Source organism: Leptopilina boulardi, unplaced genomic scaffold, assembly GCF_019393585.1.
Source record: "Leptopilina boulardi isolate dan_hultmark-lab unplaced genomic scaffold, ZJU_Lbou_2.1 LbouV2_302, whole genome shotgun sequence".
NCBI classification, from domain to species: Eukaryota; Metazoa; Arthropoda; class Insecta; order Hymenoptera; family Figitidae; genus Leptopilina; species Leptopilina boulardi.
This window is the reverse complement of record NW_026137866.1, coordinates 1,060,352-1,076,575: the sequence shown is the minus strand read 5'-3', so window position 1 is coordinate 1,076,575 and position 16,224 is coordinate 1,060,352. Positions and strand designations below refer to the sequence as shown.

The window sequence follows — 16,224 nt, the reverse complement described above, 5'->3', positions numbered from 1 at the left end:
TTAAAAATTCTTTTTAAAAAATCTTTTTGAAAATTCTTTTCCAAATTAATTTTTAAAAATTCTTTTTAAAAATTATCTGTCGAGATCTCACTTAACCAGCTTTGACTGCATTCTGTTACAGTTTCCATTTGTTTTCTTTTTCTATTGTTTTTATTACCCATTTTAATTTACTTTTTAAATTAAAAATAGATAAGAAAAAGTAATACCTTTCTTTTGATATATTTTTAATTTTTACTGAGTTTTTTTTTTTATTCTCTTTTCTTTTTTTTCCCGTTTCGCATATATAGATATATTGCAATTCCCATTTCTTGGTGGTCCATTACCTAAAAGGTTTCTCTGTCATATCGCGTCTATTTTGTAACAAAAGAAAGAATCGAACATTCAAATCTCAAACTATATATTTGAAAAGAGGTTGAAAAATTGTGTAATTGAAAATTTTTCTCACGGGAAAATTTATACACAGCTAATGTTTCTAAATGATTGATTTCTGAATGATTGTAAATATAAATGATCATATCTAAATAGAATGACAGTTCTTCACTTTGAGAAATTATTGTGATTGGAGCTCTCGATTTAACAAAATTGTAGCATTAAATTATGTAATTGCATAAAATTACATAATTTTTTTTTTTTTTTTTTTTTTATTAATGTGAATATTAGAATAAACTTTATGCGACTTTGTCAATTATACAATAATTGATGAATTTAAATAGTTAATAATGACAAATTGCGGAAGTATCAAAAATTACAATTAGATCTTTATCAGGACTAATAATTTTCTAATCATTATAGAGAAAGTATTTTTTTTTTTATTATTACTGTTTTAATTTATTTTTATTTTCCTTTATTATAAATACATTGATTAAAATTAGATTTTCATTAACTTTTCATTTATTAGAAATTTAAAAAAATATATATATTTATTTTGAAATTTAAACCGGATGAAAAAAAAATAAAATTTAATCATGCAATCATTCGAGAATTAAATATGTTGTTATTATTATTGCGACCTAGAGAAATTCGACATGAAAACTAATTACTTTATAAAATCGAGTTTCGTGTCGAATGCAATAAAAACAGAATTGAAATTTTATGATCATTTGATAAAACTTGCAATTTCGATTTTCTTTATTTACTTTGTTTCTTGTAGATTTTAATATTTTTTTTTTATATTTATTACACTTTATATTCATTATTTCTCATTTATTAGGTTTTAATAATTATTTTTCCTTTACTATACATATTTTAGTTTTATTTATTATTTTTTATTATTTTTTATTTATTATTTTTTCTTATTTTTCATTGACTTTTTTCTAGTTTTATTTACTGTTTTTTTAATTTGTTTATGTTTTTATTGATGTTGATTAATTTTTATTTATTATTTTATATTTATCATTTTTTATTTATTTGTTTTTGATTTTTTTTCTTATTACTTTGTTAGCATTTAGTTTTAAATTTCATAATACTTAATGTCGATAATTATATATATAGAGCAAAAATAATTGAAGCAACTTTTTTTTTTTTAAAGGGTTGCATTAATAATGTTTATAATAAGATTATTTAAATTGACGGAATGCTGAAATGATTAAAGTATTACATGATTTTTCAAAGAATTTATTATCCACCTTCGTTGCATAGGAATGTTAGTAAGGAAGAGAATGCTATTGTCTATATACGTTTATTGAAGGAAAACAACGACTCATGAAATTGCATTACACTCGTATTTTATATATGCGCAAAGAACTTTCATTCATTTATAAACAAATTTAAATTACATGCGCGCGAAAATTGAAAAAAATTATATAGGCGCAAAAAAAATTATTTTTTATTTTATTATTCAAAAAAAAAAAAAAAAGAGAGAAAAGGAATAAAATTTATAAGTGCTATATATATCAAGGATTCTTTGTCTTGATTTGTCATATAAAAAAAAACCCCCCCGGACGTTTTTTTTCCCCCCTGAAGCAATTCAATATAAAACTCCATTGCGCACATTCGATACATTGCGTTATTTTTCTGATCAAACTGCGTTTAACTTTATAAAAAAAAACGAATTCATGAATTCCACATTCGACAGAAACGGCAGTTGTAGAATTACACGTCCTTTAGTTGAGAAAAATTGAGAAAAACACACCATGTAATAAAGTAATGTTGGACATTAAATTCATTATAAAATTCATTAGACGCGAGATAAGGGGTTTGAGAAACTTACGTAATCGTTAAATTAGGTTTTTTTACAAAAAAAAAATATTGTTTTATATTAATTAGTTATTTGAAATTTTTTTATAATAATTGTTATATACTTGACTATTTTTAAAAAAAAATATTTATTTCTGTTCAAATAATTATTGAATTAATTTTATTCGATTTTATTGTTTCAAATATACACTGAAAAAAAAAAATTTTTATTTGATTCAAATACTCGATTACTTGACTATCAAATAAATATTTTCTTGAGCCAAATAATTTTTTATTTAAATTAAATAAATTCTATTTGAACCAATAATTATTATTTGAAACAAATTCTATTTAATTGACTCAAATAATAATTATTTGATACAAATAATTATTTATTTGATACAAATAATTATTTATTTGATACAAATAATTATTATTTGAAACAAATTCTATTTAATTGACTCAAATAATAATTATTTGATACAAATAAATATTTATTTGATAATAGTCAAGTAACCGATTATTTGAATCAAATAAATTTTTTTCAGTGTAGAAATGATAAAATTTATTTTTATAATTTGATTAAACTATTTATTTAACAATAGTTAAATTTTTTTCGTGTAAAAATGAGAAAGTAAATTTTAGTGTTAAAAATTAACAAATTGGTGTTAAGTTACTAAATAAAAATTTTCAAAGTTAAAAAACAAATGAAAATGAAAATATTTATTTTTTTGAAGCAATATTTTGTTTAAATATATATATTTTATAATTGATCTAAAAAAAACAGAAAAAGAAAAGATCAAACGACAAACAACTTCTTTTTTTTATACTTTTATAGAAAGTAGATGTAATTAATTCTGAGTGCACTTGACTGTCCTGCTTAGTGGGAATGACGATGTGTAAAAAGCTTTTGTAATCGTGAGATAACTGTCCAGTTTCCGTAAATAGGCATAATTTCAACTTGATTGCTAAACAGGAAAAATAACATTTTTCCAATTCCTTTCAATAAGTGGACCAGACAAATCAAACCTTAATAGACACAATATTCCTTAAATTATAAATTGCATTCAAATGCCAATTCATTAACGTCTGGCATTTTTTTTGAAATTTATGAAATATTTTCGTTTCTGAAATTAATATTTAAAAAATAACATTTTTAATTTATTAAAATTTATTTATATTTAATTTTGTTTATTTAATAAACCTATAGTAATTTGTTGAATTAAATATATGCAAAATATGTTGAAAAGCGTATAATATATTTAGATTGCCGTCCTTTGAAATAATTTGCCCGCGAATATAATTCAAATATTTCGATATAATGCAAAAAGGGAAGTAAATGGAAAATTGTTATTTTTAAATGGTAATTTTGTATTCACATTTTTAATGCCCCTCTGTTACTGCATATAAGGTAACTGTCGTATTTTTTTTTTTTTTTTTTCTTTTATTTTTTTGGTGAAAGTAAACCGCGGCATTGGCGGAAAAAAAAGTCCCGACAAGTTCATGGTAACTTGTCAACTTGAGAATTACCATTGAGGCGGGCAACATTTGACATGACAACGCGTATATGCACACCTTTATTACAATGCGGTACGGATCTTGAAGTTATTTTATATATATTTATATTGAGGTGAAAGTGCGCTCATAATGGTTAGGCGTAGAGGCCAAATATCATTCACTTGAATCATTGATTCAAATTATACGATAGCAACCAAGAAATCATTTCTCAGACATTTGAGAGATGCACGATTTGGAAAAATTTTTTGACATGTCTCGTTTCATTCAGGTTTTTATTACGTCATTGTTGAATAATTTTCGCAATTGAATCATTATCTTTTATTTCGATTATATTTTTTCCTTTTCTATTTTTTTTATTATTTATTATTATTATTATTATTATTATTATTATTATTATTATTATTATTATTATTATTATTATTATTATTACAAAAATTAATTTTTTAACACACTTTCATTTTTTTATTTAAATTTTTTTTCTACTTTAACCTTTTTGCGAATAAATTTTTGAATGAAACGACATTGATAAATTAAGGAATTATAATTAGAAATAGAAACGTTAGAGATTAAAATTGGCAAGTTTTTTTTTTTTTTTTTTTTTCCTCTTATAGAATTTGGGGAATTTTTTTTATCATTTCTAGTGTAAAAGAAATAATAGAAAGAGAAAAAAAAATCTCACTTAATTTCGTGGCGAAATCGCGGTCATCGTCATCAGTCTTAGCGAAATAAGAAATGTATATGCATGCACTTTCCACATTTCATTTATTTGAATCATTGGAATGTTTGGATAGGAAACTTTTACTATTCTAGTTGACACATTTGTGCCATATATTAAAATAATGAATCCATTTGTTTTCGATTTTTTTTTTAAAAAAAGCAATTTCTATTTTTTATCATTCAATTGATTTACATTTTGACAATAAGATAATATTCCTTTTCTCATTCGTTATTCTAATTTTCTTACTCTCGGAATTTTAATTAATTACAAAATTAATTTCAAATTAATTACAAAAAATATTTTTTTAATTAATTTAAATAGTTATTAATTAATAATAATTATAATTATTATTATGTAATTAAATAATTGTTATATAATTAATATATAATTAAATAAAAATTATATAAAAATTATATAACAATTATATAAAAATTAATAATAGTTATAATAATTGTAATAAATTAAAATAAATAAAATAAATATATTCGCTATACTATAGGAACTGATTGGCACACTTTATTTTCAATTTTTCATGGATGATTTCGATTTTTTTTTTTTTTTAATTCTCTTAATAAAAATAACCACACGCACTATTGACGGATTTCACTATAGCTCCACCAAAGACTCGAACGGGAGTTCTTGTCCAGGAAATTAACATCAAATGCCCGCCAATAAAAGGACTTCCTCGTCCGATTTCACAATGAGAATGAGAAATTGTAATTAATTGCAATCCTAATGGTACTTGAAACATTGTTTTTGCATTTTCAAAATTATTGTTTTTTTCTTCAAAAAAAATTCCTTGTTCATTTGTTTTATAGAAAACAAATGGATTTTGTTGATATATTGTTGATCTCTTTTGAAATGATTTTCGTTTAATATTATTATTATTATTATTATTGAAATCATCTCTTCCATTAAATAATAATCGTAAATTATTAAATCCTTGAGAATTAATTAATTCTTGAGCATTTGTATTAATTAATGTTTGAGCATTATTCGTAGTTATTAATTCTTGAGGTGAATTTGTATTAATCAATTTTTGTGAAGCGGAAAAAATATTCAATGATGGTGGATTTTTTATGATTGACGTTGTCATTTCCTGTGAATGAAAAGCTGATGACAGTAGAAAATTGAATCCTAAAACTGATCCTTCGATTCCTTCCTCGAGCCCTTTATCGAAGTCGGTAAACTCTTGACCTACGACAATATCTCCTTTACTGGGAATGACATATCCGATCATCTGAAAATAATTTCAATAGAAAAAAAAGGTTATTAATTTCAGTTTGAAAATTTCGAATATCATTTCTATTTTATTCAATTCTTTATTCTTTTATTTTATATTTTTAATTTTAATATCAATTAATTAATTTTTTTTTAAATTTCTTAATGTTTTATTATAATTTCGTTATTTTTTGTGTCTTTAGTATACCTCTTTTTTATAACCTTCCGTTTGAAGTATTCCATCAATCCACATGCCATAATGACCGTCTTTATTTTGCCAACTTTGACAAAAGTGGTACCAACGATTTTCCTCCATTTTAAACGGAAGTGCAAAAATTTCCACATTATTTATTTCTAAAAACAATTTTTCACCACCTGCCGATATCCAAGACCTTATTTGGCGCTCCATTTCATTTTCTGAAAAAGAAAATTTATGTTTTATAAAATTTTTGTTTTTTTTTAATTTTATTAATTTATTTTTATTTTTTTATATTAAACATTATTTTAATATTTTTTTATATTAAAAATTATTTTAATATTATTTTAAATTAAAATAATTTTAATAATATTAATAAAATTTATTATTATGAAAGCAACGATTAATATTAAAAATATAATTTAATTTATATATACTCACTTGAATATGAAAAAAATGATTGAGCATATGTCATATTCGTCGAGTGCATCCAAAGACAGAAAGTAAATTCATTAATTTCCGGAACTGATATTCCCCATCTAAGAAACTATTTACAAAATATTTTAGAAATTTTCCTTTGTTTATTAATTAAATAAAAAAAAAAATTATAATTATTTCATTCTTTGTGAACTGATATATAAAAATGTGTAATATGTACTTTTGAATTTACGCTCTCATAAAAGTCCCGCAATCAAAAATGTTAATTTTCAAATATTGGTGTGAAAATCAAAAGCAAACGAAAATTGTTTAACGTTAAAAAGAAAACAGTTTTTTTTTTTTTAGTAATTACGTTTGTTCTAATTGAGGGAAAAAATTATTTTTCTCTCGTTTATCTGCTTTGTAAAAAATATAATTTACCAATTTTTAAATTCGTAATTATTTTCTTTTAATAACATTTTATTGGTTAATAAATTTTTGATTAAAAATTATAATTAAATAAAAAGAAATTAAATTTTTTCTAATAATTTAAAATAATAATAAATTAATAAAAAAAAAAATTAATAATAATAATTTAAAAATAAATTTTTAGTATAAAAGTGAAAAAATAAATTGTTAAATTTTTTTTTTAATAATTATAATTAAATTGTTACCTGAATATATCCACGTTGCGTCAATTGCACCTTATGCATTGGAGTTTGAAATTTCTTTTCATTCTCAAAGAATTGTCTTCTTGTCAAAAATCCTTTATTGCCGGTAGGGATCGATTCCATGTTTATGTATGTAACCAAGAATAGAGCAATCAGAGAATATTTTAATGAGAAATGTAACTTTCTCATTTTTTCCTTTTCTTTCTTTTTTTCTTCTGTTTATATTTTTTATTTCTTTTTTTTTTTTTTTTTTTTTGAACTTTTTAAAAGAATGTTTAACTGATCGCAAGTTGATCGCTTGATTCCACGTTTGAAAACATCAAGTTGAAATTGTGTACAAAAGAACACTGTCGTATCGGTCGAGCCTGTCTCACCTGTGGCAAAGAAATCCAAACAGTTTAAAAGGAGAGACCTCGTGCCAGAATAACCAGATTCAAAAGTAGACCCCGCTCTTTTAAATTTTGTCTGAAACCCATTGCACACGTGTATAAATGTTCTCCAATGGAATACAATGGCGCAAGGTTGACAAGCAACTGACATTAACGTTTTATTTTATTTTATTTCTTTTTTTTTTTTAAATAATCTCAATTGTACCATCTACCTTTGTTAGTTAATCTTAAATGTATCTTTTTTACAATTTACATCGTGTATGTCTGAAATTTACCCGAATTAAATTGCCGTTTCTTATTTTTTTTTATGCAACATTTTACATAATTTATTTATAAATAATAATTTTACAGATAAAAAATTAATTTTTTATTATGATTTTTATTTTTAAAAAAATATTTATTTATTTTGCAGAATGTGAAAAATTCGTCTGGCAATTATTATATTGGAGGTAGCAGTACACTTCCTCGTGGAGGATCTCTTCTTCGTGCTTATAGTCCAGCGGCAGCATCATCAGTTGGACCAAATTCAACACCAACGCAAGCGAAAACTCTGACCACTCCAGGCAAGTGATTTTGTTTCATGTAGTAATTTTTCATATTTCATTTTTTAAAAAAGAAAGTACTTTTTTAATCCAAAAGAAAATTTCAAAAAAAAAAATTTTTTTAATTTTTAAAAAAATTTCATCTAATAAATTTCTGATTGTGAAAATTTAAAAGTAAATCAACAAAGAAAGCAAGTAATAGAAAATAAAAGAAATAGTATTTTTTTAATCAGAATTATAAAATAATTTTTTAATCGAGACAATTGATAAAATTTAACAAAGGACGCTAATCGTATATTAAAATCTCATTTTAATTATCATGCTTCATCGTAATCGTTGAATGTTATAAGGCTCATCACATCTCGAGCATTTTAAACCGAAGTTTATGTTGAATGTTTGACCTAATCAGATATTCGGTAAAACAAAACTATCTTCATCTCCATATAATCTACTTGCATGGAGCATAACCCTTTGTTAGCTAATTTTATTTAAAAAAAAATTCATTGTATAAAAAATTTTATTTTCGTATTTTATTTTATTTTTTGTTTCTTTAAAGAATGATTTCCTGATTGCTTATTCGCAAATGCTTGAAAAAAATATATGTAGTTATCTTTGCTTCTTTTGCATGTTGTACAGATTTTGCGTAGAATAGTAATAATTGAGTGTTTGTTATTAATAAATGAGAAAAAATTATATTTATAGATCTATTGTAAATTAGAAAAAAAATCTCTTTATTATTCAATCAATACTATAGAATACATATGTATGACGAAACATTTATATATATATTATTTTATCTGACTTGTAAGAATACAAATTGTAAGACAATCGGGTGATTTAGTTCTAGAGATTTTTCCCGAGAATTTTTTTTTCATTATAAAATATATATATAATATATATCGTGATCTAGTTTTAGAGATTGAATTTCTAAACTAATCTGTTCTTTAGATATATATCTATTGTTGAAAAAATTCAGTTTTTTTGTTTTTAGAAATATATAATCCTTATTCTATTCAACATTTACACATATATAGAGCATATAGCTGAGAGAAAAGTAAATTTTAATTTACTACTTTTTAATGATCATGCTAGCCACGCAGCAATATTTTAGGACTAACTTTTTTTCTATGCAGCATGATGAAAATATTTCTAAACCTTTTATATATTGGCTTTTCTTTTGTACGCACATATAAGAATATTGAAAATACTTAAAAATTTGCATGGAAGCAAAAAATAAGTAATTTTTATATTTATCAATAAAAAAAAAAAATTTTTTTAAAAACTAAAAGTAAAATTTTCAACTTGTTTCCAATTGAAAAATAATCATTTATTAATTATTTATTAATAAAAGAGTATTTTTTTTTCCTTTTATAACTTATTTACTAAATTTTCAAATTAACAAATTAAAAGCCAAAGTAAATTATTAAATATTTTTCTTGAAATCAATTATTGTTGATGCAATTATTTAATTACAAGGTAGCCACTGACTGTTTCCATTAAAATTGAAAATCCTATGTATTATCTAATAAAAAATTAATAATTAATGAAAAAATTAAGAAAAATTAAATTTTCGAGATAAACGCTCCGGAATACCGCCAAAGTCTTTAGCAAAAAGTAGCGAACAAAAAATGTATGGCGCACTTTTTGATTGGTCCAGCGGATGCTGAGCTACACTAAAAAATAAATTTGGAAAAAATTTAGAAAAATTAAATTTGCGAGATAATCGATCGGGAATACCACCAAAAAAATAGTCAAAATGTTCTGAACAAAAAATATATGGCGCACTTTTAGATTGGTCCAGCGGATGCTGAGCTACACTAAAAAACATTTTGGAAAAATAGTTGAAAAATTAAATTTTCGAGATAATCGTTCGGGAATACCGCCAAAGTCTTTAGCAAAAAGTAGCGAACAAAAAATGTATGGCGCACTTTTTGATTGGTACAGCGGATGCTGAGCTACACTAGAAAACAAATTTGGAAAAAATTTAGAAAAATTAAATTTGCGAGATAATCGTTCGGGAATACCACCATAATGATTAGAAGAAAGTTCTGAACAAAAAATGTATGGCGCACTTTTTGATTTGTTCAGCGGATGCTGAGCTACACTAGAAAACAAATTTGGAAAAAATTTAGAAAAATTAAATTTGCGAGATAATCGATCGGGAATACCACCAAAAAAATAGTCGAAATGTTCTCAACAAAAAATGTATGGCGCACTTTTAGATTGGTCCAGCGGATGCTGAGCTACACTAAGAAACATTTTGGAAAAATTGTTGAAAAATTAAATTTTTCAGATAATCGTTCGGGAATACCACCAAAGTCTTTAGCAAAAACTAGCGAACAAAAAATGTATGGCGCACTTTTTGATTGGTCCAGCGGATGCTGAGCTACACTCACTAAAACTGGGAAAAAAATTTCGAAAAAAAAAATTTGCTAGATAATGACTCGGGAATAATGCCAAAAAATTTAGCAAAAAGTCTCGAACAAAAAATGTATGGCGCACTTTTTGATTGGTCCAGCGGATGCTGAGCTACACTCACTAAAACTGGGAAAAAAATTTCGAAAAAAAAAATTTGACAGATAATGACTCGGGAATAATGCCAAAAAATTGAGCAAAAAGTCTCGAACAAAAAATGTATGGCGCACTTTTTGATTGGTCCAGCGGATGCTGAGCTACACTCACTAAAACTGGGAAAAAAATTTCGAAAAAAAAAATTTGACAGATAATGACTCGGGAATAATGCCAGAAAATTGAGCAAAAAGTCTCGAACAAAAAATGTATGGCGCACTTTTTGATTGGTCCAGCGGATGCTGAGCTACACTCACTAAAACTGGGAAAAAAATTTCGAAAAAAAAAATTTGCCAGATAATGACTCGGGAATAATGCCAAAAAATTGAGCAAAAAGTCTCGAACAAAAAATGTATGGCGCACTTTTTGATTGGTCCAGCGGATGCTGAGCTACACTCACTAAAACTGGGAAAAAAATTTCGAAAAAAAAAATTTGCCAGATAATGACTCGGGAATAATGCCAAAAAATTGAGCAAAAAGTCTCGAACAAAAAATGTATGGCTCACTTTTTGATTGGTCCAGCAGATGCTGAGCTACACTCACTAAAACTGGGAAAAAAATTTCGAAAAAAAAAATTTGACAGATAATGACTCGGGAATAATGCCAGAAAATTGAGCAAAAAGTCTCGAACAAAAAATGTATGGCGCACTTTTTGATTGGTCCAGCGGATGCTGAGCTATACTAAAAAATAAATTCGGAAAATTTTCGAAAAATTAAATTTGCGTTATAATCGTTCCGGAATACCGCCAATAAAATAGGGAAAAAGTTTCGAACAAAAAATGTATGGCGCACTTTTTGATTGGTCCAGCGGATGCTGAGCTACACTCACTAAAACTGGGAAAAAAATTTCGAAAAAAAAAATTTGACAGATAATGACTCGGGAATAATGCCAGAAAATTGAGCAAAAAGTCTCGAACAAAAAATGTATGGCGCACTTTTTGATTGGTCCAGCGGATGCTGAGCTACACTCACTAAAACTGGGAAAAAAATTTCGAAAAAAAAAATTTGCCAGATAATGACTCGGGAATAATGCCAAAAAAATGAGCAAAAAGTCTCGAACAAAAAATGTATGGCGCACTTTTTGATTGGTCCAGCGGATGCTGAGCTACACTCACTAAAACTGGGAAAAAAATTTCGAAAAAAAAAATTTGCCAGATAATGACTCGGGAATAATGCCAAAAAATTGAGCAAAAAGTCTCGAACAAAAAATGTATGGCGCACTTTTTGATTGGTCCAGCGGATGCTGAGCTACACTCACTAAAACTGGAAAAAAAATTTCGAAAAAAAAAATTTGACAGATAATGACTCGGGAATAATGCCAAAAAATTGAGCAAAAAGTCTCGAACAAAAAATGTATGGCGCACTTTTTGATTGGTCCAGCGGATGCTGAGCTACACTCACTAAAACTGGGAAAAAAATTTCGAAAAAAAAAATTTGACAGATAATGACTCGGGAATAATGCCAGAAAATTGAGCAAAAAGTCTCGAACAAAAAATGTATGGCGCACTTTTTGATTGGTCCAGCGGATGCTGAGCTACACTCACTAAAACTGGGAAAAAAATTTCGAAAAAAAAAATTTGCCAGATAATGACTCGGGAATAATGCCAAAAAATTGAGCAAAAAGTCTCGAACAAAAAATGTATGGCGCACTTTTTGATTGGTCCAGCGGATGCTGAGCTACACTCACTAAAACTGGGAAAAAAATTTCGAAAAAAAAAATTTGCCAGATAATGACTCGGGAATAATGCCAAAAAATTGAGCAAAAAGTCTCGAACAAAAAATGTATGGCTCACTTTTTGATTGGTCCAGCAGATGCTGAGCTACACTCACTAAAACTGGGAAAAAAATTTCGAAAAAAAAAATTTGACAGATAATGACTCGGGAATAATGCCAGAAAATTGAGCAAAAAGTCTCGAACAAAAAATGTATGGCGCACTTTTTGATTGGTCCAGCGGATGCTGAGCTATACTAAAAAATAAATTCGGAAAATTTTCGAAAAATTAAATTTGCGTTATAATCGTTCCGGAATACCGCCAATAAAATAGGGAAAAAGTTTCGAACAAAAAATGTATGGCGCACTTTTTGATTGGTCCAGCGGATGCTGAGCTACACTCACTAAAACTGGGAAAAAAATTTCGAAAAAAAAAATTTGCCAGATAATGACTCGGGAATAATGCCAAAAAATTGAGCAAAAAGTCTCGAACAAAAAATGTATGGCGCACTTTTTGATTGGTCCAGCGGATGCTGAGCTACACTCACTAAAACTGGAAAAAAAATTTCGAAAAAAAAAATTTGCCAGATAATGACTCGGGGATAATGCCAAAAAATTGAGCAAAAAGTCTCGAACAAAAAATGTATGGCGCACTTTTTGATTGGTCCAGCGGATGCTGAGCTACACTCACTAAAACTGGGAAAAAAATTTCGAAAAAAAAAATTTGCTAGATAATGACTCGGGAATAATGCCAAAAAATTTAGCAAAAAGTCTCGAACAAAAATTGTATGGCGCACTTTTTGATTGGTCCAGCGGATGCTGAGCTACACTCACTAAAACTGGGAAAAAAATTTCGAAAAAAAAAATTTGACAGATAATGACTCGGGAATAATGCCAAAAAATTGAGCAAAAAGTCTCGAACAAAAAATGTATGGCGCACTTTTTGATTGGTCCAGCGGATGCTGAGCTACACTCACTAAAACTGGAAAAAAAATTTCGAAAAAAAAAATTTGCCAGATAATGACTCGGGGATAATGCCAAAAAATTGAGCAAAAAGTCTCGAACAAAAAATGTATGGCGCACTTTTTGATTGGTCCAGCGGATGCTGAGCTACACTCACTAAAACTGGGAAAAAAATTTCGAAAAAAAAAATTTGCTAGATAATGACTCGGGAATAATGCCAGAAAATTGAGCAAAAAGTCTCGAACAAAAAATGTATGGCGCACTTTTTGATTGCTCCAGCGGATGCTGAGCTACACTCACTAAAACTGGGAAAAAAATTTCGAAAAAAAAAATTTGCCAGATAATGACTCGGGAATAATGCCAAAAAATTGAGCAAAAAGTCTCGAACAAAAAATGTATGGCGCACTTTTTGATTGGTCCAGCGGATGCTGAGCTACACTCACTAAAACTGGGAAAAAAATTTCGAAAAAAAAAATTTGCCAGATAATGACTCGGGAATAATGCCAAAAAATTGAGCAAAAAGTCTCGAACAAAAAATGTATGGCTAACTTTTTGATTGGTCCAGCAGATGCTGAGCTACACTCACTAAAACTGGGAAAAAAATTTCGAAAAAAAAAATTTGACAGATAATGACTCGGGAATAATGCCAGAAAATTGAGCAAAAAGTCTCGAACAAAAAATGTATGGCGCACTTTTTGATTGGTCCAGCGGATGCTGAGCTATACTAAAAAATAAATTCGGAAAATTTTCGAAAAATTAAATTTGCGTTATAATCGTTCCGGAATACCGCCAATAAAATAGGGAAAAAGTTTCGAACAAAAAATGTATGGCGCACTTTTTGATTGGTCCAGCGGATGCTGAGCTACACTCACTAAAACTGGGAAAAAAATTTCGAAAAAAAAAATTTGCCAGATAATGACTCGGGAATAATGCCAAAAAATTGAGCAAAAAGTCTCGAACAAAAAATGTATGGCGCACTTTTTGATTGGTCCAGCGGATGCTGAGCTACACTCACTAAAACTGGAAAAAAAATTTCGAAAAAAAAAATTTGCCAGATAATGACTCGGGGATAATGCCAAAAAATTGAGCAAAAAGTCTCGAACAAAAAATGTATGGCGCACTTTTTGATTGGTCCAGCGGATGCTGAGCTACACTCACTAAAACTGGGAAAAAAATTTCGAAAAAAAAAATTTGCTAGATAATGACTCGGGAATAATGCCAAAAAATTTAGCAAAAAGTCTCGAACAAAAAATGTATGGCGCACTTTTTGATTGGTCCAGCGGATGCTGAGCTACACTCACTAAAACTGGGAAAAAAATTTCGAAAAAAAAAATTTGACAGATAATGACTCGGGAATAATGCCAAAAAATTGAGCAAAAAGTCTCGAACAAAAAATGTATGGCGCACTTTTTGATTGGTCCAGCGGATGCTGAGCTACACTCACTAAAACTGGGAAAAAAATTTCGAAAAAAAAAATTTGACAGATAATGACTCGGGAATAATGCCAGAAAATTGAGCAAAAAGTCTCGAACAAAAAATGTATGGCGCACTTTTTGATTGGTCCAGCGGATGCTGAGCTACACTCACTAAAACTGGGAAAAAAATTTCGAAAAAAAAAATTTGCCAGATAATGACTCGGGAATAATGCCAAAAAATTGAGCAAAAAGTCTCGAACAAAAAATGTATGGCGCACTTTTTGATTGGTCCAGCGGATGCTGAGCTACACTCACTAAAACTGGGAAAAAAATTTCGAAAAAAAAAATTTGCCAGATAATGACTCGGGAATAATGCCAAAAAATTGAGCAAAAAGTCTCGAACAAAAAATGTATGGCTCACTTTTTGATTGGTCCAGCAGATGCTGAGCTACACTCACTAAAACTGGGAAAAAAATTTCGAAAAAAAAAATTTGACAGATAATGACTCGGGAATAATGCCAGAAAATTGAGCAAAAAGTCTCGAACAAAAAATGTATGGCGCACTTTTTGATTGGTCCAGCGGATGCTGAGCTATACTAAAAAATAAATTCGGAAAATTTTCGAAAAATTAAATTTGCGTTATAATCGTTCCGGAATACCGCCAATAAAATAGGGAAAAAGTTTCAAACAAAAAATGTATGGCGCACTTTTTGATTGGTCCAGCGGATGCTGAGCTACACTCACTAAAACTGGGAAAAAAATTTCGAAAAAAAAAATTTGACAGATAATGACTCGGGAATAATGCCAGAAAATTGAGCAAAAAGTCTCGAACAAAAAATGTATGGCGCACTTTTTGATTGGTCCAGCGGATGCTGAGCTACACTCACTAAAACTGGGAAAAAAATTTCGAAAAAAAAAATTTGCCAGATAATGACTCGGGAATAATGCCAAAAAATTGAGCAAAAAGTCTCGAACAAAAAATGTATGGCGCACTTTTTGATTGGTCCAGCGGATGCTGAGCTACACTCACTAAAACTGGGAAAAAAATTTCGAAAAAAAAAATTTGCCAGATAATGACTCGGGAATAATGCCAAAAAATTGAGCAAAAAGTCTCGAACAAAAAATGTATGGCGCACTTTTTGATTGGTCCAGCGGATGCTGAGCTACACTCACTAAAACTGGAAAAAAAATTTCGAAAAAAAAAATTTGCCAGATAATGACTCGGGGATAATGCCAAAAAATTGAGCAAAAAGTCTCGAACAAAAAATGTATGGCGCACTTTTTGATTGGTCCAGCGGATGCTGAGCTACACTCACTAAAACTGGGAAAAAAATTTCGAAAAAAAAAATTTGCTAGATAATGACTCGGGAATAATGCCAAAAAATTTAGCAAAAAGTCTCGAACAAAAAATGTATGGCGCACTTTTTGATTGGTCCAGCGGATGCTGAGCTACACTCACTAAAACTGGGAAAAAAATTTCGAAAAAAAAAATTTGACAGATAATGACTCGGGAATAATGCCAAAAAATTGAGCAAAAAGTCTCGAACAAAAAATGTATGGCGCACTTTTTGATTGGTCCAGCGGATGCTGAGCTACACTCACTAAAACTGGGAAAAAAATTTCGAAAAAAAAAATTTGACAGATAATGACTCGGGAATAATGCCAGAAAATTGAGCAAAAAGTCTCGAACAAAAAATGTATGGCGCACTTTTTGATTGGT

General features: G+C 27.9%; 2 protein-coding genes across 17 annotated transcripts in view; one reads left to right on the top strand and one right to left on the bottom strand.

Annotated features, from left to right (window-relative positions):
- The window catches only part of LOC127282887 (uncharacterized), an 85,649-nt gene that overhangs the window by 47,802 nt on the left and 21,623 nt on the right, over positions 1 to 16,224 (top strand). For all 16 annotated transcript variants that reach the window (XM_051307455.1, XM_051307453.1, XM_051307467.1 and 13 more), the window contains one exon: positions 7,718 to 7,868. In XM_051307455.1, coding sequence (XP_051163412.1) covers positions 7,718 to 7,868 — 151 coding nt within the window. The remainder of the gene's footprint in view (positions 1 to 7,717; positions 7,869 to 16,224) is intronic.
- On the bottom strand, positions 4,922 to 7,278 carry LOC127282890 (uncharacterized). The gene is made up of 4 exons (XM_051307470.1): positions 6,920 to 7,278; positions 6,270 to 6,375; positions 5,841 to 6,049; positions 4,922 to 5,651 (listed from the first exon to the last, which is right to left on the bottom strand). The coding sequence occupies exons 1-4, from the start codon at positions 7,103 to 7,105 to the stop codon at positions 4,980 to 4,982; spliced, it is 1,173 nt and encodes a 390-aa protein (XP_051163427.1). The 5' UTR covers positions 7,106 to 7,278; the 3' UTR covers positions 4,922 to 4,979.

What these genes read in the sequence shown, in the direction of transcription:
- LOC127282890 (XM_051307470.1), bottom strand. Translation starts at nt 7,105, where the DNA reads ATGAGAAAGTTACATTTCTCATTAAAATATTCTCTGATTGCTCTATTC. An exon ending in CGCAACGTGGATATATTCAG is followed by an intron (nt 6,376 to 6,919) that starts GTAACAATTTAA and finishes TTTTGTAAATAG; the next exon opens with TTTCTTAGATGGGGAATATC. An exon ending in CGGAAGGTTATAAAAAAGAG is followed by an intron (nt 5,652 to 5,840) that starts GTATACTAAAGA and finishes AATTATTTTCAG; the next exon opens with ATGATCGGATATGTCATTCC.